General features: G+C 43.6%; 1 protein-coding gene across 5 annotated transcripts in view; it reads right to left on the bottom strand.

The window, feature by feature from the left end:
* Positions 1 to 23,429, bottom strand: part of SLC12A8 (solute carrier family 12 member 8) — a 51,223-nt gene that overhangs the window by 9,533 nt on the left and 18,261 nt on the right. For all 5 annotated transcript variants that reach the window (XM_071562625.1, XM_071562623.1, XM_071562622.1 and 2 more), the window contains 4 exons: positions 14,058 to 14,171; positions 6,628 to 6,715; positions 5,060 to 5,147; positions 1,885 to 2,031 (listed from right to left, as the gene is read on the bottom strand). In XM_071562625.1, the coding sequence (XP_071418726.1) occupies positions 1,885 to 2,031; positions 5,060 to 5,147; positions 6,628 to 6,715; positions 14,058 to 14,171 (437 nt within the window). The remainder of the gene's footprint in view (positions 1 to 1,884; positions 2,032 to 5,059; positions 5,148 to 6,627; positions 6,716 to 14,057; positions 14,172 to 23,429) is intronic.

Raw genomic sequence — 23,429 nt, 5'->3', positions numbered from 1 at the left:
AATAAACACCTCAAATGGAAACTATTTTCTCTCCTCCTATTTATTAATAGAAAAGGAGATCAGTTCTGGACCATTACATCTTTTCAGAATGAACAGAAATACAACTCAGGGAGAAAGGAACACAGTCTCAGAAAGCATCTTCAGTATCAAAAAGATGTACTGTGAAAGGGAACAGATGGAATAATCTCAGGATGCCTCTGGCTTGGATTTAACTCTACAGAAAACATTCACATCCCTCCCATCAGCTGAGGCTATGGTGACCACACTTTCTTCAAAGAACTGATGCGGAACAGATTGGAAAGGACAAATTAGACGTATTTACTCCCCATAAACCAAATGTAAACAATTTTCAAGGTGGCAGAGAGAAGAAGGGGGAAAAATGATCTGCCTTTCATTTCTCAGCTCTTTTTGAGCCCTTCCCATCATGGCACTCTGCCTGGAGTTCACAGCAGAAAATTTGACAAGAAAGAAAACTATCAAAGAGATGAAATCAACATTGCAGTCAGCTTTGATAAAACACTGAGAATTTCACAAGGGTAGCCAAGTGAAGAACAGCCTTTTCTGGGATCACCTGAAAACTGCCTTCAGGAGCCAGAAGTTTTTGCTGTCATTATTATTCCTGCTTTCCGTATAAGTATTACTATTTATTATTATTGCTATTATTATGAGTTTTATCTTAGGAAATTACTTTGAGAAACATAACACAGTGGATAAAAATTATTAAACTCATGAAACATTTAAGTATCTTAAAATAAATGCCAGTATTGTAAAATATATTTCTGTATTTATAAGGTGGAGAAGCAAAGCATTATAAAGCTTTTCCAGCTCCATACAGACAGTTAGGTACTTTAGGTTATTGACATTGATGGAATTACTTCAGAATAAAGGAAAAATAATAAAACATAGTTTGTTTTGAATGTATAGCCCAAGCCTACAGATTCCTTGATGACTGATACCTTGACTGATATCAGTAGAATGACTCATGTGAATGATTATTCATGAGGACAAGGAAAAAGCTTCTTGTCATATTCAAAGCAAGACTTTGTTATAAAGCATATCTAAAGCTTAGAAGCCCCCTAACTTAACCTTTCAAATCTATTATTTTTTTTATTTAATAGTGTCCATCCAAAAGTCACCTTATCTTACAAAGAAGAGTCTTCTCCAGTGCACACAAACTGAATCCACAGCACCATGACTAGCCACATACTCAGCTATGAGGTTCCCATAGAGGACAGGAATAGCTCAAAGAAAATGTGCAGGAAAGAAGAAGAAAAACAGAAAAAAAAGGTAAAAGAGTTACCATCCATTTCACTAAATGCTGAGACAAAAGCTTCAGGCTTCTGCCCCGAACAGGAGGGCAGAGAAGAGCCAAGTACTTCCTTCGGTTATGGTCAGGATCAGTAGCATGTATAAGATGAAGTGTTTGCAAAAAATACCCCACAGGAAAAGTTACATTGTAAGAAACTGTTTTACTGGGGACATCTTGAAAAAGTGAGTCAGAGGGAGGGAGGGGACTGATGACAGCCCAGGAAGGGCTGTCCATATGTGGTGACAAGACAGACAGACCCAGGCCAGGGCACCGAGGTGGGCAAGCAAAATGCTGGGGTGGAACAGGGCTGCTCCTACCCTTGGGAGGGTTTGGGGCAGAGGCAGTGCAGCACAGGGGACAGGCATGAAAAGGACTACAGGCAGTTAGATGCTTGTGTTTTTTCATAAAACCACCCATTTCCTGGCTTTTCTGCCCATGCAGAGGATACCAGATCCTGAGCCTTCCCCTCCTTACATGTCACAGATACCCCATCTCACTCTACAGACACACAGAAATCTTGGCTTCTTAAATTCAGGGGAAGGTTTGACAGCACTCTCAGAGAAAGGATGACTAACCCCACGTCCAAGGAAGGTGAGCATGGGGATCACGTTCTCCTGGGCGATGCACTGCAGGATCCTGGGAGCTCCATACAGCCCTCCCATGCAGGAGGCCAGGGATGAGATGTACAGCCCCAGCAAGAACAAAAAACCCACCAAGGATACCTGGAGGAAGCAGAGAGGATGCAAAATTGATTATACTGTCCTTTGAACACCCCTGAGCAGTCTTAAATACATATATTTTAAGAGATCATATATATTTTGTAAGATTATTAAATGAACAGAGCGAGCCCTGAGAAAGCAGCAATTTAATTGGTCTGTGGTATAAAGTACAAGCAATTAATACAGGAAAATTATCCCATAAAAGTAATTTAATACTGAACATCCTGTACCGACAGAGCCATTTTACAAGCTCATATCCAAGAAATTCTTTGTCACTTGAAACAATTGCAGCAAAGCAGCAGCTACTAGATTCCCCTTAAGTAACTGGAAATGAGTTTATTTCAGGAGAGATCCCTTATATACAGAGCACATCATACAGGAAAGGCTGCCCAGGCTTCCAACCATCCAAAACAGGAAGACAAACCCCTGCGTCTCAGAGGGGAAAACCAATCCTGAAAGAAAACCCACAGTAAAACCAAATCAAAATTGCACTTAAATAAATGGCATCTCAGAAAACACACTCCAAAGGATATAATACAATGACCTTATTTTCCTGTCTTCGATGAGAAAAGAATTTCCTTTGGCCAACATGAAACTTCAAAAATCTTTAGAGCCATAGTGCTAACAAGGCTGGTTTAGAACTGGTTTCTGGAGAGCACCCTTTCAAAGTGGGAGCATCTCCTACAGGCATGGAGGAAAAGGAAGGGCAGCTCCTAGTCTGTCACACAGACACAAGGATGGGGGTCTCTCTAAGCATGTCCCACTATCAAGAGCTGCAAGCACAGATGGCATATCTAAAACAACCCCACCCAAACACACAAAACCCCACAATATGAACATTGTGCAGGGAAGCTTTGAAATGGGAGTGGTCCTGGCACCACTGTGTAAGAACACGGGCTGAACACAACTAAGGAAACCAAGGTTAAGGGTCATCTGAGCCATCTCCAAGTCCTGCAAGACCACACAATTCTGACAGCCAGCAGCCAGGCACAGAGAATGGTAAGGTATGGGGGTAACACCAGCACAAAGGCCAGGCAGAGAATGAAACCCTGCCTATACTCCACTGAAGCAAGTGCTGGAGGTGCAAACAGACATCTGTGGCAGAGGATGTCACCAAATGCAGGTCCACTGCACCCCACATGTCTTTTGTCCATATCCCTCCTCTCACAGAAAAAAAGGTAAAAATTGAACACAGGTCCTCCCAGCTCCTGACCCTGTGAAGTCAGGAGACACATTCTTTATTAGAAGGAATTACAAAAATTTACATAGCTAAAGTTCCATCAAGCTACATCTGACTTTTTCTTGTCTATGAAATCTGCACGCCGCAAAAAGGAAATTGGGTAAAAAGCCATAAAAAGTTTGTTATTTGGGGAAGGCATGTAAAATTAATGTCATGATCCAGAACTGTACAAATTTCCTACCACAACATTTCTTTTCCCCATGAAAATCCCCTTGGTTTTGTGAATTTTATCTTGTGGGACAGAAGAAACTTGAGGCAAAGATAAGTAGATACCAGCTTTCATTAGAGCAACAGACACTCAGTGGGGAATCTTTCCTTCCCTCTTCTCTAATCCTACCCTGCTCTGAAAAAGACTTGGAAGAAACAAACAGTTGTGCTAGACATCATATATTATTTTAGCTGCTCAAAATGCTTGCATTTAAATGTGCTACTTGATATTCAAATCAGGGTTAGAGGGGAAGAGTCCCTTTCACTGAGGCTGATGAAAGGGTTTGCTGTGGGTTTTGAACACACAGAGTGTGAATATATTGCAAAGAATTGGCACTTGGAACTCATTAGAAGTGAAATTACTGAATCTCATTTTTATGTTTAAAAAGCCAAACAAATATTGTAATGGAGAAAAGCAGCTGAGCACTCACTCACCTGTGAGGAATAAAAAGGGAGAGTTTGGAGGAGTAATGACCTCTCCCTCCTCCCTCTCTCCAAAGTTATTAAAATCTAAAGCAGCTAGATAACTTAAAGAAGCAAAATGAATATTGAGATTGCACAATTGATCTGTTCAGTACTAGCAAAATGAAAATGGAATTTGGTTTTGGTTCTTCTGGGGGGATTCCCCCTTGAGGGTTTTGAAATTAAAATAGCTTTAATAATCTCTTTCTCTTCATCTGATTAATTTAAATCTGATTCTTTTAGTTACTGCACTTTTCAGCCACTAAGTCACTGACATACAAAGAGGTTGCCTTACAGAAGGTAGGCTCATTCATTTTTTTCCCTGAAGCAGAGATGGGTTTACTTTTACCTTAGCAGGAAGTGGCAGAACTCCACCAATAATTTGTTTATCGGAGTGTTTGGAAGAAGTCTAGAGGTACAACTACTTAGAAAACAAAGCCAGAGTTTTAAATTGATATTTTAGATTAAAACCATGTTACCTATCAAGGTAAACTTCCCAATTTCAAATTAATCCCAAGAAATAGTGTTAAACGCAGTACAGAAAATTATCCCTTCTATAACCCGTTCAAAGGAAGACATTGGCACACACCAAAATCTTTTGCTCTCTTTTTAAGGCCTGAAATGGTAAGATTGATCGTGTGTTACACTACAAACCTCCCTCATGTACAGACACCCATGTGGAATGTCTGGAGCTTAATAATCCTATTGCTCCCCCTGCAATTACAGCCTGCTTGATATGAAAATGTGAGCTTCGCTTGACTTAGTAAAGATAAGCAGGGGCGTTCTTTAGAGATTTCAATTTGGTCTAAGCTTTCACACATGAGAAAGGATACACTGAATAAAATACAGCATTTATCATTAGACCACATTAGCATGCTTTAGCTCTTAAAGCTATTGCTGGGTGATTATGCCAAGATTCAGCATTACTGGGTATGTTGGTGAATGCAAAGCTATTCAGATCAATTGTACACTGGGATTTGCAATAGGGAAATCCCCCTGAATTTTAATGAGGGATTCGTACCCAAATTCCTCAGCTTTTTTGGAAAATTCAAGCATTCAGTAAAGCAGATGGCAACCTGAGAGCACCATTACATAAAACCATGCTGGGTTACTCAAACTTACCTTCTCTGCTATCATGAAGTCATAGCGGAGTGACTGACGGGTACAAATGGCCCCCAGCAAAAACACAAAGACCATGTACAGAAACCACCTGCAAGCAACAAAAAGAAACATTTTATTATCCAGCAAGACAAGACCATTGAGAATTTTGCCCATTAGGAGAGCCAGGAGACAGTCAAGTACCCACAAGTTGGATCTTCAACTTCTCTGCATGGTTCCTGCATGGTTTACCTTCAGGGCTATATTTAACACTGATCCATGGTACCCACTATGATGTGCCAGGGACAGCTGCAGTATGACTGTACAGCATCCTGAGAGGAAGCTACCTGCACTCCTGAGGTGTGCATGGGGAATATTCCAGTCCTGGGATATTTTAGTAGGGCCTGCAGCTACAGGACAAAGGATAATGGTTTTAAACTAGAAAATGGTCAATTCAGACTAGCTATATAGAAGAAATTTTCTCTGAAGGTGGTAAAACATGGAAATAGGCTGACCAGAGAGGTGGTGGATGCCCCACCTCTGGAAACTTTTTAGGTCAGGATAGATGGGGATCAAAGAAACCTGATCTAGTTGAAGATGTCCCCTCTCACTGCAGGGGGCTTGGACTAGATGGCCTTTAAAGGCTCCTTCCAGCCCAAACCATTCTGTGATTCTGTGGTTCTGCAAGTACACTGGTCCCCACATCTGGCAGTAATGTTAAAAGCACAGCCAGTCTGCTCTGCAGCTTCGGTTATGATCCTCCTCTGGTGTCTCTGGCCTTTCCAGTACTCAGATGAGGGGCTAAGTTTGGCTATAAAGCCCAGACAGCAGAGATGATGTTTGGCTATAAAGCCATGGAAGATGGAAAGATGGATATTTGTGATGCTTCTGTGTCCTGCGGAATCCCCCCACTTAAAACAAGCTCCAATTTCAGCAGGAATCCTTTCAAATTGTGAAGATACTTCCTTCCTGACTGAAACTTGGTACACAATTAAAAGTAATAATTTCAAAGGCAATTTAGGCAATGGAAGCAGGCAGGAAAACCTACTGAGGGGATTTTTTATATGTAAGAGTATTTTACTTCTAGAAAGTAGCATTTCTTCAGGGAGAGCACTACTTGCTTGAATGCAGGGCTCCTCTGTTCCCCTGACCTTGCAGGTGGGTAGGTCATGTCACCTGTCTTGGCCTCATTCCCCAGTAATAAAAAATATAAATTTTTAGTATTTATTTTCTATTTATATGGAAAAAATAAAGCAAAAAAGAACATAAAAAACTTTAAAATCAACAGCAATAAGTGACAAAATCATACCCCCCAAGCCTTCAAGAACTCTGCAACCCACTCTAGAACACCCAGGCTGCAGCAGCACAACTGCTCCAACACCAACACACATTCCACCCAGCAGAGGAAGGACATTAATAAATATCTTCTCTAACCCACCAAGAGTACATGGTGGTGATAGGTGGTAACTTGAATGTGAGCCACACTTTAATTTTCCAGATGGCTGAGTAATAAAACGTTGATGGGAATAGGAAATGGATTGGCCATACCCAGGGCTGTCTCCAGGGTAAATTTTCCCCGATCCATAACTTACGAGGTGCCAATAGCAGCCAAAGACCCCAGAGGGATGTTGGTGGCAGGCTTCTGGAGATCTCTGCTCATATCGAACCCAACCATCACACCTGTATTTTATAGATATAAGTGCAATTTAGAGTCAAGATAAGTTATGGTATACATAATACACATTACAATAGATAATATAATTTAATCAATTACATCATTGATTGCTTCAGAAGAGTAACTATATCATTTCTTGCACTGCCATACAAACAAATACTGGCTCCCATGGATTGCTTGAGAAGAAACTGTTCATGTCTTCCACAGAAGCAAGCCACTTCTAACATGTCAAAGAACCCCTTGTCCAGTTTGAACAATGCTGGTCAGGGGAAAAGAAAAATATCTGAACAAAACCCATCTTAATACAGACCTCACAGGAGACAATGCTGTCTATTTGTTGAAAAGAAAAATGCCAGTGTTCATCATGGCAGCACACGCAGCAGGTGGTGCTGCCCCCAGATCAGATCCATTACAGGTCCCTGCATTCATGAGGGACAGCCGCCCTTACAAACAGCCTGTCCTGTCCATGCTAAATGATGATCACATGCACATTTAGCAGAGGGAATAACAGTGCTCTTGGCACGTAGGTGGCACCTTCCAGCCAAGGGACCTGCTTTGGAAGTAGGCATTATCTCTGCTTTGCAGATAGGAAAACAGAAACGCTGAGAGGGCAAGTGATTGTCCCAGCATCACGTAGAAAACACATGGCAGGACTAAGAATAAAGCACTGAACTGTTATTTTAGGCCAGAGTACAGGGTATTATACAATCAGGGACAGTCCTTAGCCTAAAAAACTACCATCTAAAGATGCAAGACAGGGAAACAGGATGAAGCAAAGTATTATAGTCTCCACATTAAGGCTAGAAGCCCAAGGTACAGAGTGGTTAAGAGTCTTTGTCCATGGTTGAAAGAAGAGTCATACTAGCCTTGTCAAGAAAACACAACTTCCCTTGTCACATTATTCTGAAAGTTTTCCTAGAAGACTTCAGGTATATGATAGAAATAAAAAATAAATAAAAATCTGTGATTTAAAATCCTGATGAGAATTTGGACAATTTGAAGGCAGGACTGAAGTACCTCTTTAAGACATTGACTTTTGCCCATCACCATCCCACCCCTCAGATGTCAGACAAATGTCTTCATAAGGACACACAGCCAGGAGCCAGCCAGCAGTGCTGATGACATGGTCCCTGTGAGCCGGGGTGAGATCACCATAGAACAACAATGAGAAGGAGGATGTCAATGCCATGGCGCTCACAGCATCCGCCAGCCCTGGCAGCAGGGGACCAACTGCACATTGGTCTGTCATCCGGCTGCCAAGCCCAGCAGTCATTCCTCATTTTCAGTGGGCATAAGAATGACAAAATCACTTTCTGAGGCTGCAAATCTAAGTGACTACAGCTCTAAATCAGAAACAGTCTATTGCATTTTAAAGCTCAAACACTGATTGCTCCTTGAAAGGGTTTTCCCACAAGATGAAGGATAGACAGGAGCCATGGGACAAATCTCAGGATAAAGGGGACAAACACTGGTCAGCCAGATGGGTGCCTTCCCTATTCCCTACAGACCTTGTACGGCCACCAATGGGCTGTCAACAGGGCACAATGGCTCTGTTGCTAATCAAGGAACAGGAAATCTGCTCTGCTCTGTCCTAGGCTTTGCTGTTCATCTTCATAGCTCATCTCCTCGTCTACTTCCTGGGAATCATAACACTTCCTCTCCTCACTGTGCTGCTGTGAAGATAGCACGTAAATGAGCACAAGGCACCCACATGTTGCAAACACAGTCATGGCTTTGTTTCTTATTAATACCTTTTCCTTGTTCATCTATCTCTTTCCCCTTGATCAGTCCACTCACCAGCCATCTTTTTCTGTCATCTCTACCATGGAGCCAGAGCCAAAACAGCCACTCCCTGGTCCCCACAGAATCCTAGCATTCCTCAGCTCCTGGAAGAGCTTTTCTTCCAGATTCAGACCAGATTTGAATCCTTGACGCCATACCAAAAGCATTACAAATCAAAATGAGTTCCTTAATGTTCTCCTGGAAGACTATTTTGTGGATGTATTTCTGAACAGCACAGCTAAAAGCCTGTCCACTGCTGTAGCTTCCTCTAGATAAAGCTTCCAAGCCCTGTTCAATCTCTGTTCCTTTTAAACAGTTACACAATCACCTCAGTTGGAGGTGAGAAAGGTTAGGAAGGCAAAAGTCCATGGAAATAGTCACAAATATCACACTAAATGAAGTCTCTGTAAAGCACCCTTGATAACATGCTACTTTGCAATTCAGGGACAAAGCAGAAACCTTTTTTTTTTCCTTTCAAAGGGAGCAAACTACTGTCAGGAGGACAGTTGTTAATCTCATGTGCCTCTGCCAAGTTTCTCAAACATCTGGCACCACCTTTAAATCTTCCATCTTAAGCTTTACTCACCTCTTCCTCATCCAAAGTCCTGCCTCAGCAAAGCACTGGGGAAACACCAAAACAGCATTTTCTGGACTGAACGTGAAAAAAGTTGAAGACATGAGTCATGGGCCTGGTGGTGACTGCACAGGCCAGGTCACCTCATTGCCTCCCTCCCACGGACCCACGCACACTGGGGAGCAGCCAGGAGCTGACCTGCCAGAGCCCACACAAAGAGGATCTTGAGACTGATGATTGACCTCCTGTCGTGCAGTGATCAGGGGTCAGACCCAGGCCACTCATCACCATTAGCTTCTGTCAGGGCCCCCAGGAGGTCATCACAGTCTCATGGCTTCCATGGCCAAAGGCCAAGGCCATCATTGAGAGAACCAATACAGATATTCTAAGCCTCTCAGGCCAAAGCCATCTCCTCTCTGCTGCAATTATGCCTCTGACCCAACTAGTACAAAAGTATGGACAATCTGGTAGTACAGATGTATGGACAATGCCAAATTCACCTCTACACCACCATCCAAAAAATAATTTTTCCAACAGGATGACTTCTCCCAAAGAGCAGGTCTTTTGCAAGCAGCAGACTAACCAACCCACTTTTCAATGACAGGACAACTTGATTAATTTTAAAAAATCACCTTCCTAAACAATCTCCACCATCCGCAGCCTTTGATACCCCCTGCCAGAGAAGTGGTATGACTTGCAAGAAGCCACAACAAGCCTTGCCAAAGATTCTGGCTGCTCAACAGAGGAAAAACCCTACACTTGCATATAAAACTCAACAACATAGAGAAATCAGGATGTTCCTTTCTTCAGACACAGACCTATCCCTAGGGAAATGGCCAATCCCTTCTGAACTGAAGCAATCATATCTGCAGACCGTTCAGAGAGAAAATTATCCACCTCTCTGTTTCAACGAGATAGCAGGCTGGATTTTCCACACTGGCTATTATCTTAGAGAGCAGCAGATAATGACAAAGCTTCTGGACAAGGAAGCATGAAAACATGGTCAACCCAGCCAGGAAATTATGGCTGAGACAGTCTGTACATTGCTGCTATTCCCAGTGTAATCTGGTCCTGGGCATCATCCAGGCGGTGGATATGTGCATGAGGGGACCACCTACATTGTATGCTAGACACAACCACCAGCTCCACCAGCTCTGGTTTCTAACTCTACCAGATATGGTTTATGACTGCAGATATGATCACTTGCAAGCACCCATCGCATTTTTCAGTGAACTTACTATAAAATATAAAAGCAGGTTTTTTCCCTTCATCCCAGAGATGAAGAATGGAAAATCTTAGATAAGAATTGTAGCTAATTTTTTTAAAGGGCCAACTTCTCCGCTGATGTAAGCTGGCACCTCTCCATGGACTTTAATGGAGTTATGCCAGTTTACATCATCTGATAACTTAGCCCAAAACTTCTAAATCTATTTGCTGTCATTTTGCAAGGGCCAAATACAGTTTATTTCAGAACTGGTTGCAGTACAATGATACTTTCCACTAATGCTGCTTCAAATGACATCTTACTTTTTTGTATCACATGACAACACACTTCTTTCATTAGACAGAAAACCTCAGGGATTTTGTAGAAAAAGAAAAACAGTTTTTGCACAACAGAAGTGACATTTATCTTCATTTTAAAAATGCATTGATGGCTGCGTGGCTGCTGCTGGGAGCTGACTGTGGGCAGCCAGCTCCCAAGACTCCCTCCCCGTGCAAAGCCCTGGCTGGGTAGGTAGCTTAGTGTTTGCCTATCACAGCACAGCAGCAAAACATGTGCATTAGAGGGTATTTACAAACATGCAGCAAAATATCTGGTTGATGCACAGCACCTCTATAGGAGCATGTTCACAACTTCAGTAGAGAGTATTTTAGTCTTTTGGCTGAAGCCAGCAAGTCTGAGTCTTCCATGCCCATGCTCTCCCATCTAGGCCAGCTCTAGATGTATGTTTTGGATCGCTTAGCAACTTCTCTGATTAAATGACAAATTTGGGGGAATAAAGCCAGCTACACTGCACATCCAACTGAAATGGTTTAAACAGCTATTACCCAGGGAGCAAACAGAGCAGCCTCTGCTTACTAGCACTCAACCATAAAACTGGGATAACTTCACTTGCATTGCTGGAGTTGTACCAATAAAAATACAGAGATACAGAAAACAATTCCACCTGGATCAAAACAATCCAAGGAGGATGCTCGTAGGAGGCACCATGCGGCTACTGGCCTATGACAGGGTGAGATGACCATCCCATGCCCTTCAGTTGAAGCATGCCATCAACAACTCCTCCTGCCTCTTCGGACCTGGCACAGGTCTTCCCACAGGTCTTGCTCCCCTTTCCTGAAGTGGCTGCCCCTCTTTGCTTTTACAGCTACCAGCCTGCATTTCAGACATTTCTGCTTCACTGCTATTTCTTGTGGAAATGGGCAACCTAAAACCACTACATCCCAGAGACCAAACAAACCAGTTAAATTCAGATAACCATTTTAGAGAGAAAGGAAAAAGCTTATCCTGAAGAGATCAAAATTGTTTCACTTCAAAGAGGAACATTTCATCCCAGAAAGGCCCAAACAAGTTGTTTCACAATTTTCTAAACATTTTTTAAAAAACTTTGCTATCAAAACAGCATCTTCAATTGTAAACTAACATATGCTAAAAACTAACATATGCTAAAAATTAAGAAGAGTAAACACAATATTTAATAATTAAAGATAAACAGAACACTGCTCTGGGTCAAAGAACTGTTTCAAACTGGCTCAACGTAATTCCTCAAAACTAAACAGCATATTGTTTTGCTGAACTCTCCCTGAATTTCTGTTGTGTCTTAAGGCATGGGATTTTGCTTCCAGTGATTCAGCCAGGCCACTGTGGGGGTTGCAGCAGAGGTGGGTAGTCAGGGATAGGGGTGGGCAGGAGCACAGGCTGGAGGTAACAGCCTGGGAAAAATGTTCACCTGTCTCTATCATTCCTCACCACCACCTGCTCATAGTCTGCATCACACTGCCTGCCCTGCATTAGAGGCACTGGCAATCCCATCACATCTCACCAGACTCCTACAAATACTGCTGCCAAGCCCATCCCTGAAATGTCACCTCCAATCTCACAGACTGCCTGTCCTGCTGGTGGGCTCGGGCTGCATCCAGACAGTGCCCAAAACGCAGTAGGAAGCAGCTCCGCTCCACCAGGTGGGACCCTGAGAAACTCCAGGCCACCTGTGCAGCTCAGCATCACACCCTTGCTGCGGGGAGGAGGAGAGCAGCTATGCCAGTGGGGTCGGGCAGGACCTGGGGGAACCAGCTCTCACTCACTGCCCCAGCCAGAGGAGATGTGAGCTTTGTTCCCAGCACTTACCACAAATGGGCTCCCTATTTGTGATCTGCAGCAGAGAAGTCTTGACTCCTGTCATAGAAATTTCTTAATCAGACCACAATCTCTTTCACACAGAGCACCAAACACAACCCTACATTTTATGAGGCTCCTGATCCCTGCAGTGCTACAAACAGCAATAATAGGAGCAATAATGATGTTATATGGTACCACTGGCACAGCTACTTCGAAGGAATAACTGAAACCTTGTAAATAACCAAGCAATCAAAAAGAATACATGGAAAAGCTGTGTAACAACTGAAGTAATTATACATCATCCCAAACTGTATTTTCAGAGAATGTTTAACGTTACTACTGGTATAACTACTGCTAACGAAACAGATCAACAGGCTGCCAGGGCTTTAAATAAATTGTATCTATTAGCTTTGGCATTCTTCCTAGCAGCCAAGCATTAGCAGTGATGAAGAATCATTTAATATGGCTAATCACAATAATTTGCTGCAGTTTTGTCGTAACTATTCCTTCTTCTATAACCAATGAACTGAAAAAAACTGCTTTCTTGCACCAGAAGCAAAGCTCATGAGGAAGGTCCATTTCTCTGGCTGGGGGACTCAGTTGGGTCAGTCAAAATGACAACAAAGAAGAGGGCATGGTGCTGAGAGTTCAGGCTAGTGAGTTTTTGAGGAGAAAGTCTACAGAGAGGCAACACCAGCCTGATAAACTGGGAGAAAGGATTTCACAGGATATTTTGAAGTCCTGCACTAGGTGCACCTGACAAAGTGACTTCTGCTACCAGACCATTCCTCCAGTCCCATCTGTTTCACAAAACCCTTTCATTTGTCTCCCTGTACCGCAGCAATTCCGCAAACAACTTTCAGTGAGTTGCTTAGAGCTAATCCTCTGAAAATTCATTCTGTAATCCAAGGATTCATTGCTATGGAAACTGCTTATAATCAGTACTTTTTATAGCTTAAAACACCCAGCATCAACAAAAGGTATTGTAATACCAACTGATAGTTATTGCATTCCCACTGGAGATTGTCAGCTCTGGAAAGGGGACATGCATCCCCTGCTAATGTAAGGGAATGAATAATATGAAAGCAACTAATTAAGCTCATAAATGTGAGCTCTGCTGACTTACAAAGATGAACCCATGACACCATTCAGTGAGTGGTGGGTCAACATCATGAGCAATGGCATCAGCCCAGCTCAGCCACCTGCTGAGGTAAGGATGGAGGGAAGGTCCTCCTCTGCTCTTACTACTCTCCCGCTTCAATCAAGTCATAAGGCTCATGTTATAGGATAAATCATGATCAGCCCTCTTAAAAAGGTTTGATATCTTGTGGCCTGACAGCATTGGCCAAGATCAGGGCCTGAGTTTTGTTCTTGGCAGGAAAGGATGTACACCACATCAGCCCAGAGAGATCAGCAGCAGTTTTTGACCACCGAGATGGAAAAGCATGTTCAAGTGAACAGGACAGGAGTGTGCAAAATTTCAGATGCTAGAGGGACACCTGAACATTTTAAATTGACCACATGAGTCTGCTATGGCCAAGTGCAGTCCTGCTTGCTTTGCCTCGCAGCCCAGAGGAACACCCCTTCCTTCTGCTCATTTCTGAGATGTGCCTGTTGAGAGAAAGAGGGGGAGAATAAAACTTCACTATACCTGTGGCAGCTGGAAAAAATACTCCAAAAACAGTGAAGAAGGACTCCCCCTGGCTGTAGTCTGGCAGCGTGTTGTTGAACATTAGCTCCTCAGAGTAGCCGACGAAGCCGTGCTCTGCAAAGATGAGAGAAGAACCTCAGAAACCACCAGGGCTGCAGAAGACTCTCCAGCTGCCCTCAGCTACCACCCATCCTCTAAACACACACAACTGCAGCGGCTGCTTCCAAGGTCATTTGAAAGGATGAATGTCAGCTTATATGGTAGGGGGAGAAGGCAGAGAAGAGGTCACTGTGGTAACAAGGCTGCAAGTGCCAAGGAAATGCGCAGGGGTGCAGACCAGCACATGGAGAGCTGCACCAAGACCAGCACATCAAGCTGGGCAACTCCCACCAAGGCAGAACATGGATTGTATGGAGTCCTGTCTCCAAGCAAGCAGGCCACCTTCCTGTGAAACCTGGCTACTGAGGAAAACTGGCTGCAGGGATCATATATTATATTTTTAATATTATTTATACTTACTCATCCATGCCACTTAAATACTCTTTCCAAACAGAGCAAAATTATGCTGCCATAAGACAGCTGCATTTCTGAGCAAGCCCTCACGCTGTATCCCAGAGCTGTGTTCCTGTCAATCAAGCTCCTGCACAGACAAGACCTGAGATATGCCATGATGTGAGGCTGCTACCAACACATCCGGTTTACACTCTTGTTGCAAATGAACCCAGAGCAAAAAACACCCATTTGCTGCAGGCTGGACTTTCCCTACAAGATGACTTTCTCAGTGGAGAAGGACTAAAGGGCTCTAAAACTGCCCACTGTCACATCATGTGCTTACCCCCCTGATGCTATTGCTCTCCTGTCACTGTATTAACATTTCCAAATCTGATCCAAACACGGGGCTGTGCACCACAACCAGCTGCCTCTGCCCCTCAAATCTTCTGCAGATGATTACCATGGCACAACAAGGAGCGAATGTTGAGACCCTGGGCTGTGCCCCATTCCCCACACCAACTTCTGTCCTGTCTTTCTATAGTCATGCATACACAAGTTTTATTTTTCAAACAACAAGTTTTACAGAGAATGGGAGAGAGGGAAAGGAGCAGGTAGGATATCAACATCATGCATTTCATTTACTGATCTATAATGAAAGATCTTACTCCATTCACTTCACACTGGAAAAGTGGGTCCAATTCTTCCACAAACCTGGATTTGTTAGGAAGAGTTGAGCCAGACAGCTGATGTGCCAGCAGGGCATTCACTGGAAATGTTTCAGATGTTTACAGACAGAAAAGATAACTCATGAAAGCATCTTAAGGAATTAACAGATGTGTCTATGAAATTAATAATTTCATTTTCAACAGGCAACCCTGCTTTGTAATAGAGTACCTTGAATCTATGGAAACTTCTCTTTCCCCTCAGTACTCCAAATGTTTGTGCCAACTAGGGGTGGAAGGTGAGGAAAGTCGGTTTCTTTTCTATTCCTGCCACTACAATCTATTTTTCACAAGACATCTGACTGCAATAACTTGAGTTTTCTCATTAGCAGGCAGGATGTTGTTTATGGCTGCACGGGGTGATGGCCAGAAATTAAAAAAAGACTCCATCAAAGCTGATCCATGCCTCAAAGACAACATTGATGATGTTTGGACAATAGATTAAATCGGAAAATTAAATTGGCGCCCTGAACACAAGGCATATCCATTTAAAGTCTAAGAATTTAACTAACCACAGAGCTTTGAAGTTGACACAGAAAAATCCTATAGATAATCAAAAGTTTCCTACTACATCTGCATTCACTGTGTTGCCCAAACACGGATGGAAACACACTGATATAGAAGAGGTCTCCTGCTGCTAGGCTTTATAAAAGAACTAACTATCTCCACTAGGAACAAGTCCCAGATGAGATCTAAAGGGAATAAGCTCAGTGCAACACACTGACCTCTGGACCTCACAGATGTCTACAGACAGTGCAGTTTCTGAAGAAATAAAGAGTGAATTTGTGTAGGCTGTATGTTTCTATAAGACCGGACCTGAGTGCCTTCAACCAGACTCCATGCCCATGATAGTGCAGCACATGGGCTGGCTGCAAAGCTCCCACCAAACTGCTTGAGGAAAATTTTGGCCCTTGGCCAAGGGATTTTTCACAAAGTATGGGCTCCTTGTAGAACTGTTAATGTTTTATTAGTAAAACAAAAAAATGAGCAAAATATTCATCTCATTCCAGGAAGATCTGCAGGCCTTCTCCAACCTGTGCTTCACAGCAGCAGCATCAAATATATCTATGTCACTTGACAAAAAGTTTGCCCCACTGGTTCATAAAAGTCTCTCCTGAAGTGGATTCTAGCCTCTCTTGATGGTTTATTCTCATATTTTCCTTTGTTTATCATTTAGGTTTTCCCTAACTTCAAATTGTCCTTTTCACACCATTTCCCCAGTTTGTGGAGGTCATCTGAAGGCCTGACCCTCTCTTGCCAGGCTGTTGTAAGCCCTTCCCACGTGGGGGTCATCTTCAAATTGAATCTGCATATTCTCTTTTGCATCATCCAGGAAGCTAAGAAAAATGCTAAATAACACCAAACCAAAACCAGATTCTTGCAGAACTTCACTAGGCACAGCATCCTGCTTTGCAAGTAAACCATCTCCATCTGGGGTCTTCCAGTGGTGTTTTTGAGGCTGCTTCCTTCCTTGTACAAAAGACCCAGAATTAAACCAGACTATATTTTCTGTGGTACCGTTTCAGCCTAGTATGGCCACAGACTCATCATGACACCCATGAGTCTGATGCCTAATCTGCACCTATGTGTGTCTGACTCCTGTTAATCTTAAGAACTCAATCCCTTGTGCTCCATTCTTTTGTATGTCTTTCCCTTTCCTACTTTATTCCTCTAAGTGAAAATTGTGGGTGGAAGAATCAAAGCCCAAAACTGTGGCAGATGTCACTAGAACCACTGCAAACGACAGCCATGGATTTGTTGAAAGAGCCACAGGATGTGCCTACAGCTCTATCTCACTTCTGCTTCGTTTCCTCATGGCTCTGGCAGGTGAGAGGAAACCCAGCCATTCCACATTTCCCCTGTATACAGAACCAGGAACTTTCTTCACTAATTAAAGAGAAGTTCATCCAAATGTTAGTTGTCATTGTAATCTCATTTCTCAGCCAATCACCCTCCTGTGAAGCAAATCCCACATCCATTTTGATCAGTTTTGCACCAGGATTTGCAGTCCTCACCAATTTAAGCAAGCTATAGGCACAAGAGCACAGAGGACAACACCCCGTGAGTATCTCCTGATGGCCCTTGTGCCTGTGACCAGAGCAAGTCATCTGTGACCTTTCAGCTGTCATATTAATGGGACTAATTGTAGCTGACAGGGCAATTGGGCTGAAAATCATCCAAAACAACACAGGAATCAGCAACAGAGACCAACCAGTTAAAACAACAGAGCACTTGGTCAGTTGTTCAGAGTCAATTATCCACATCCCATTGAAAGTGCACTTCAAAAGGATGAGCTCAGGAAGGAGGGGGGGAAAGAAATGTGATAGGGTCTATATTTGGCACTCTGATCTCTAAAATAGGTGGCATCTTTTTTTTTTTTTGTAAGATTTTTTCTCCAGCTTATTGCTGGGTACATGATATTCAAAACAGATTCCTACCTCCTTTCTCATTACAAAATGTTTGTCTGACAAATTCTGCTCTCAATCAATTTATGCAACCCCACAGCCTCTAAATCCTGCTTTTAATGATCCTGCTCTCAGCTGGCTTGCAGAGGGCTGGAGCTGAAGTGCTATAAACAATCTTCCCTGTGTCATGCTAGATGAAAAGAATCAGGTTCCTTCTCTGTGCCATGTCAGCCTTATGGGAAATGCACAATAAAGAGCAGTAACAATTTATTTTCATCATTAGATACTTCAAAAGAAGAAAGCAAATAATGGGTTTCTCAAGTGGTTAGCTGATATAAATAAACAATGGGGGGAAATTGACTTAGAGCACCATTGGAATTACTCCTGTAATTTTTCACAAATTAAGTCCTTCTATTTGCCCTTATTAAAATGATATAATAAACAATAAAAACCACCTAGCAAGTTTGAAATGGAAGAGCTTTGAGGATGAGCATCCTCTATTCACAAGCACAGGGGGACCACAGGAGGTTGCACAACTGCCTGATGCAGCCAGAGGAGGAGGAGGAGGAAGATGGTCAGGACTCTCATCTCCCTCCAGCCACCACGAATGCCTGGGAGGAGGTACCATCTTTCATTGTTTGTCACTGCTGCATCCCCGCTCCACCCTGGCAGGTTTCCACGTTTGAGTTTTTCATTCACTTTCTCCCACCTCTCTCCCTGTGGAAGGGCATGAAAGCAGCTGAGGAGGTTTTTGACACTCAAAACTCCTTTTACAAGGGCAGACCTTCCATGAGGCCCAGGGTTGTGAGGTGGGAACTCCAAGAGGTTGGAGAAGGGGCACAGAGCAAAGCTGTGGTTATATGGGGTCAGGCCATTATGCAACAGCACAGAGGACAACGGCACTGCCAAGTTCCAGGCAACCTGGAGCTCATTACAGATTAGTCAAGTCTTAGCCAAATTCAATAAGCCTGTTCACAAGCTTAAGGTTAAGTAAAGCCTGGCACTGAGGCAGGGGCTAAATAATGCAAAAATGAAAAACTATGCTAAGAAACATCTCCCAGAAGACAGTCATGCATTGCACTCTTCTTGTAATTAAGAGATTTTAATTACAAAGGTGAATGCTGAAGGCTTGAAATGGTGACTTTTTTTCCTTTCCCTAAACATGTGAACCCACACGTTTCTGCCTGGAAGGTACTTGCTGAGATTTGCTTTCAGAGGAACAGCTGGAAGTGTTTGTCTTGTAGCACATTTCCCAGGTCTGACCTCAGCATTTTCAGGATCCTGTGTGATTTAAGACACGGAGAGCCAAAGAGTAATTATATACCCTTGGCATAATTATCTGCTGTCTCTCTTTTTCCCATTTCTTCTTCTGTCTCTAAACCTTTCTGGAATAAGCTCCAAAATCCAGTTGTTCTCCTTGAATACCAGTCCAAGTGCACACCCAGAATGAGGTCCTGGTGCAGGTGTGAGAGATACCTGGGCCCACCAGTGTGGAGAAAAAAGGCCTAATCTTTACAGCCTGGCCCCACAGCTGCCATCCTTATCTGAACACACATCTCTGCACTAAGATAAAATTTCACTCTTCACCAACCACATGCTTATATTTTCCTCCTCCAAACTCTTAGCTGAGAGCAAGGTACAAACCTAGAACTTCTGAGATGTTAACTCCCCAGTGGGCAAGTCAACCTCTGTCAGGCTGGTAACTCAGAAACTGTGGTCTATCAGATGACTATTGTGTGGCCTAAACAAAACTAATTCCTACATAGGCTGAAGTGCTCTACAGCAGGGAACAAATTAAATTCTCCTTCCCAAAAGCACTTGCAATACTAATTCTTCTGCCTGCAGGATAAGTCAATCCATGGTCTGGTGATCACAAAACTCACAAATCATACTTACTTACTACCCATAGCCTATTACAGAAGAGCAGCATCCTCACTTGTGAAGGCAAAGTCAGGCATGCCTGGCGTTAGTGAAGTAACAGTTTGATGCCAAAGCACCATCAGCAGTAGGTTTTTTAGCATCTCAGTGCGCAATCACAAATACACAGGATTTACCGCCCACATAAAAACTGTGGATGTGCAGAGACGGATGCAAAGACACAAATATTGTCCTAAATCCAAGGACTTCATCTTTGACTTCTCCCCATGCTATGCAAACACTGAAATTTAACTTGAGACAACAAACAGCACAGAATCATCTGACAAAACAGGTCTGAAATATGCTCTGCACCAACACAGCCATGCTCTGGACGGCTCTGGACTTCTCCAGTGAAGTGCTGGATTTACCAGAGAACGACATGACTACAACCATAGCCCTGCAACACCATGCAGCATACCCAACAAAGGGCACTGGAAGTGGTGCACATCCCCAGTGGATTGGCATAATCAAAGAGGCACGAAGAGGGCACCAGGGCTGCAAATAACACTTGAATCGCCTTCCCAAGCAGAATGAAAAATAAATCAATCAAAGCGGTGCAGTCACAAGCCTCTGTGTCCCTCCGTGCACACGCTTGGCTTCCTGTGTTTGGGCTTGTTTAACACTGACATTAACAATCACATTTCCAGGCTCTTCCAAGGCCAGGCTGTTTCTGCAGCTATGCCTTTGCAACTGCCCAGCTCCAGCACCCAAGGTCCTTCCAATATTTTTTACCAGGCAAGTCCAACACTACTATTGCTACTACCAGGCATTGCCCTACTGCTGTCAGCCAGGCGGGAGTGTATAAGAAAAATGTGGAAAGGTTGGGAAAGAAAACAGGGAAAGGGAAGCAACGCTGGAGATGGACAGAGGACAGTATTGCAGTTTTTCCATGCTACCAGTCCACTGCTCCACTTTCTGTGGGCTGACACTTGGCCTGTGGGATGCATGAACAGATTTTCATCAGAAAGTCCCAATTCTCTAGGAGAACGGTGAGGGAACTGGTGAGTCACAGAAGCAAAGGCAACAAGAGGCAGAGCTGCACTGGCAGCTACAGAGAATAAAGATGACCTTTGCTAGACTTGTACAGGGATATAAAAATGCTTTAACATCTTCCAGGACATCTTGTGATTCACCTTTGGATAGACAGGTTTTGGCTGGAAGACTGGAAAGAAACAGAAGGAAAAGAGAATAGATGTGGGGAAGCAGAACTTTAGGAAAATGGGATGGACTGATGAGACTGATGCCTCTGTCTTCTGGTACGTACTGCTGGACTCATCTACCCAGGGGAAGTCCAGACCGGTCCAGACCAGTTCAAACTGGACCAAAGTGGTTCAGATGGGTCCAAACCAGTCCAGACCAGTCCAAAGCAGTGCAGACCAGTTCAGACTGGTCCAAACCAATTAACAGAACGGCATGTGGGCACAGTGACAGATCAGTGCAGAAATGCTGCAGAGCATCTGCCTGAGCTGCCAGAGCACTGAGAGATGCAGGATGTGGGAGCTGCCCAGCTCCTGCCCTACCCCACCCCAACCCATGTTGCTATTGGCAGCCCTTAGCAAAAAGTACTGGGAAGAAGAGGAGGTAAGAACATGAAGGGACTCTATTCCCTCTCTAATTTCATCCCTAAATACCAGTTAAACACATTTACTACCAAGAACGCTCAGGGCGACCACAGACTCCAAGCCACAGGGAGCAGAAATGGAAGCAGCCGCTCTTTCACTGCTGTCCCCTCACAGAGGATGGTGCCAGCTGAAAACTAAGCACTGGGTGCCGCAGTCAGCATCGCCCCATGGCTCCCTGGCCACAGCAAGGGGCACCCTCAGAAACACCAAAGCTGAGCAGCACGAGGCAGCCCAGGGCAGGGAGAAATGCCCATTGCTATTTTTCCACTTGTGGTAAACAAATAAGGTCCTATTTTATCATCAGCACTAGGGAGATTGTTTCATGAATTAGGACAAACACCACACTTATGCTTCAAATTCGTCAGAGCTGCAAGTAGCAGAAATAGACAGGTTTTAGTGGGAAGAAAAAAACTGGCAAGAGAGCAGTGGGGAAAAAGGATCAGAGCAAATTTAAAGAAAGAAGGGAAGGAGTTCCCTTACCAAAGACTTTCTCTGCATGCATAATAAGCCCAGCAAACCTAAAATGAGAGATTATGTACAGTCTGTAATCGAAGGAGGGAAAACCACAGTTAAACAGTCTAGAAAGGCCAAGCCCTGAGAAAGGCAACTTGAATCCCTTATCTTTTGATGGAAAAGAATGTGCTCCCTGAGATTAATGACGTGTTTACCCGAAAGGAAATCGCCGCCCTTCTGAAGCAGCGAGTGTTTGTTCCTCCCAAACCCCTGTTTTCTGCTCCAGAGCTGATCTCCCAAACCTCCTGTTTAAAGTCAACACACAATACAGCTTCCTGCCACCATAGGCTCCAAGGAATCACCAATTAACACTCCTCCAAAAGCCACTGTCCACCACACCTGCCTATCCCCACCACCAGTGGCAAAGACAAAACTGGGATATTTAGATCACACTTTGAGCACCACCAGCATAGACAGGCATCACACTGACAGCTGCCAGGAACCTTGCTGCAGGGAGATGAATCACCCTCATGCATAAATATTGCTCAGTTCAGTAGACAAATTAGCAAGCGTAGAGACTGACAGTGCTGTCGAGGGATAGCACTCTGGGTGACCTCTTCTGAAGTTTAGGCAGCACATCTTGCAGACCAGCTTGCTGCAGGATGCTCTTCGAAAGAGGTTTAACATCAGTCAGTGCAATGGTCTGCTGTGTTAGCAGAGGTGTGGAGGAGTTTGGCATCTGTGTACTGAATACCTTCAAGCAAGCAAGAAAGCCTGGAGCAGAAGTGCTATGGGTGATCTGTTTGAAGAAACCAGCAAAAAATCTACCTGGGGGCCATCAGCTATTTACACATCTGAGAAACCCAAGTATTCACATCCTGCATCTCTGGTAAATGCACCCCCAATAAATGCACTTATGCTTCTTCTCCAGTCTCCTTATGGAGCATCTCAACTGTGACAGCCATCAGATCACAAGCATCTCCTCTCCCGAAAGCCAATGGACCTGCAATACTGTGTGCTGGCCAACAGCTAAAAATAGCACAAAAAGCAGAATAAACAAAGGGAGCTGCTTAAATCTGTCTCTGACGTTTGCCTTTAGCTGATGGAGCAATTTTCATTTGCAGGATGCTGTCACCTCTCTCTGATCATGAGGCAGCCTAAGCTCCCCCCAGGCTATCCCCAGCCACATCCCATCTCCTGCAGGACTGGACTGGGTGGAAGGAAGCGCTCATTTCTGCCCAACTCCCCGTGTGCCTGTTTTATCTCCACCTCACTTTCTCAAGAAAGTGGAAAACCACTAACATACACAAGAGCACACTCGGAGCCTGCACAGGCCCACACGGGCAACTCCTCATCACAAAAGCACTGCTTAAATAAAGGAAAACTTAGGAATGGGCCTGTGGAAGTAGCTAGTAGAGGTTTGGCACTTACTCTGTCTCTACGAATCACTAGGTTTTAATTATTTTTGGCAAAAAAGCCAAAAAATGGATATTTTCTGCAGGTAGAAATTCTAAAATTCTGGTTGCGAGAAAAAAAGGAAGATGTTTTAGCACAGGTGTTTCAATTTTCTAAATTCCACTTATGTTTTATATTATTTAATGCTAAGCACTAGACTTGCTGTAATATATAAATCCTTTCATTACTATTTGACTTTTTGATGTGGTATCCGGAGCCTAGCTTGTTCAGTGGTATTCAAACCAGCTGGCAAAAATTAATTTTATTCATTACAAAGAGGACAAGAAGAAAAGCATTGCTTGCTCC

This window comes from Pithys albifrons, chromosome 8 (assembly GCF_047495875.1).
Source record: "Pithys albifrons albifrons isolate INPA30051 chromosome 8, PitAlb_v1, whole genome shotgun sequence".
Taxonomy (NCBI): Eukaryota; Metazoa; Chordata; class Aves; order Passeriformes; family Thamnophilidae; genus Pithys; species Pithys albifrons.
The sequence above is the reverse complement of the archived record's forward strand: the minus strand, read 5'-3'. Positions and strand labels throughout refer to the sequence as shown.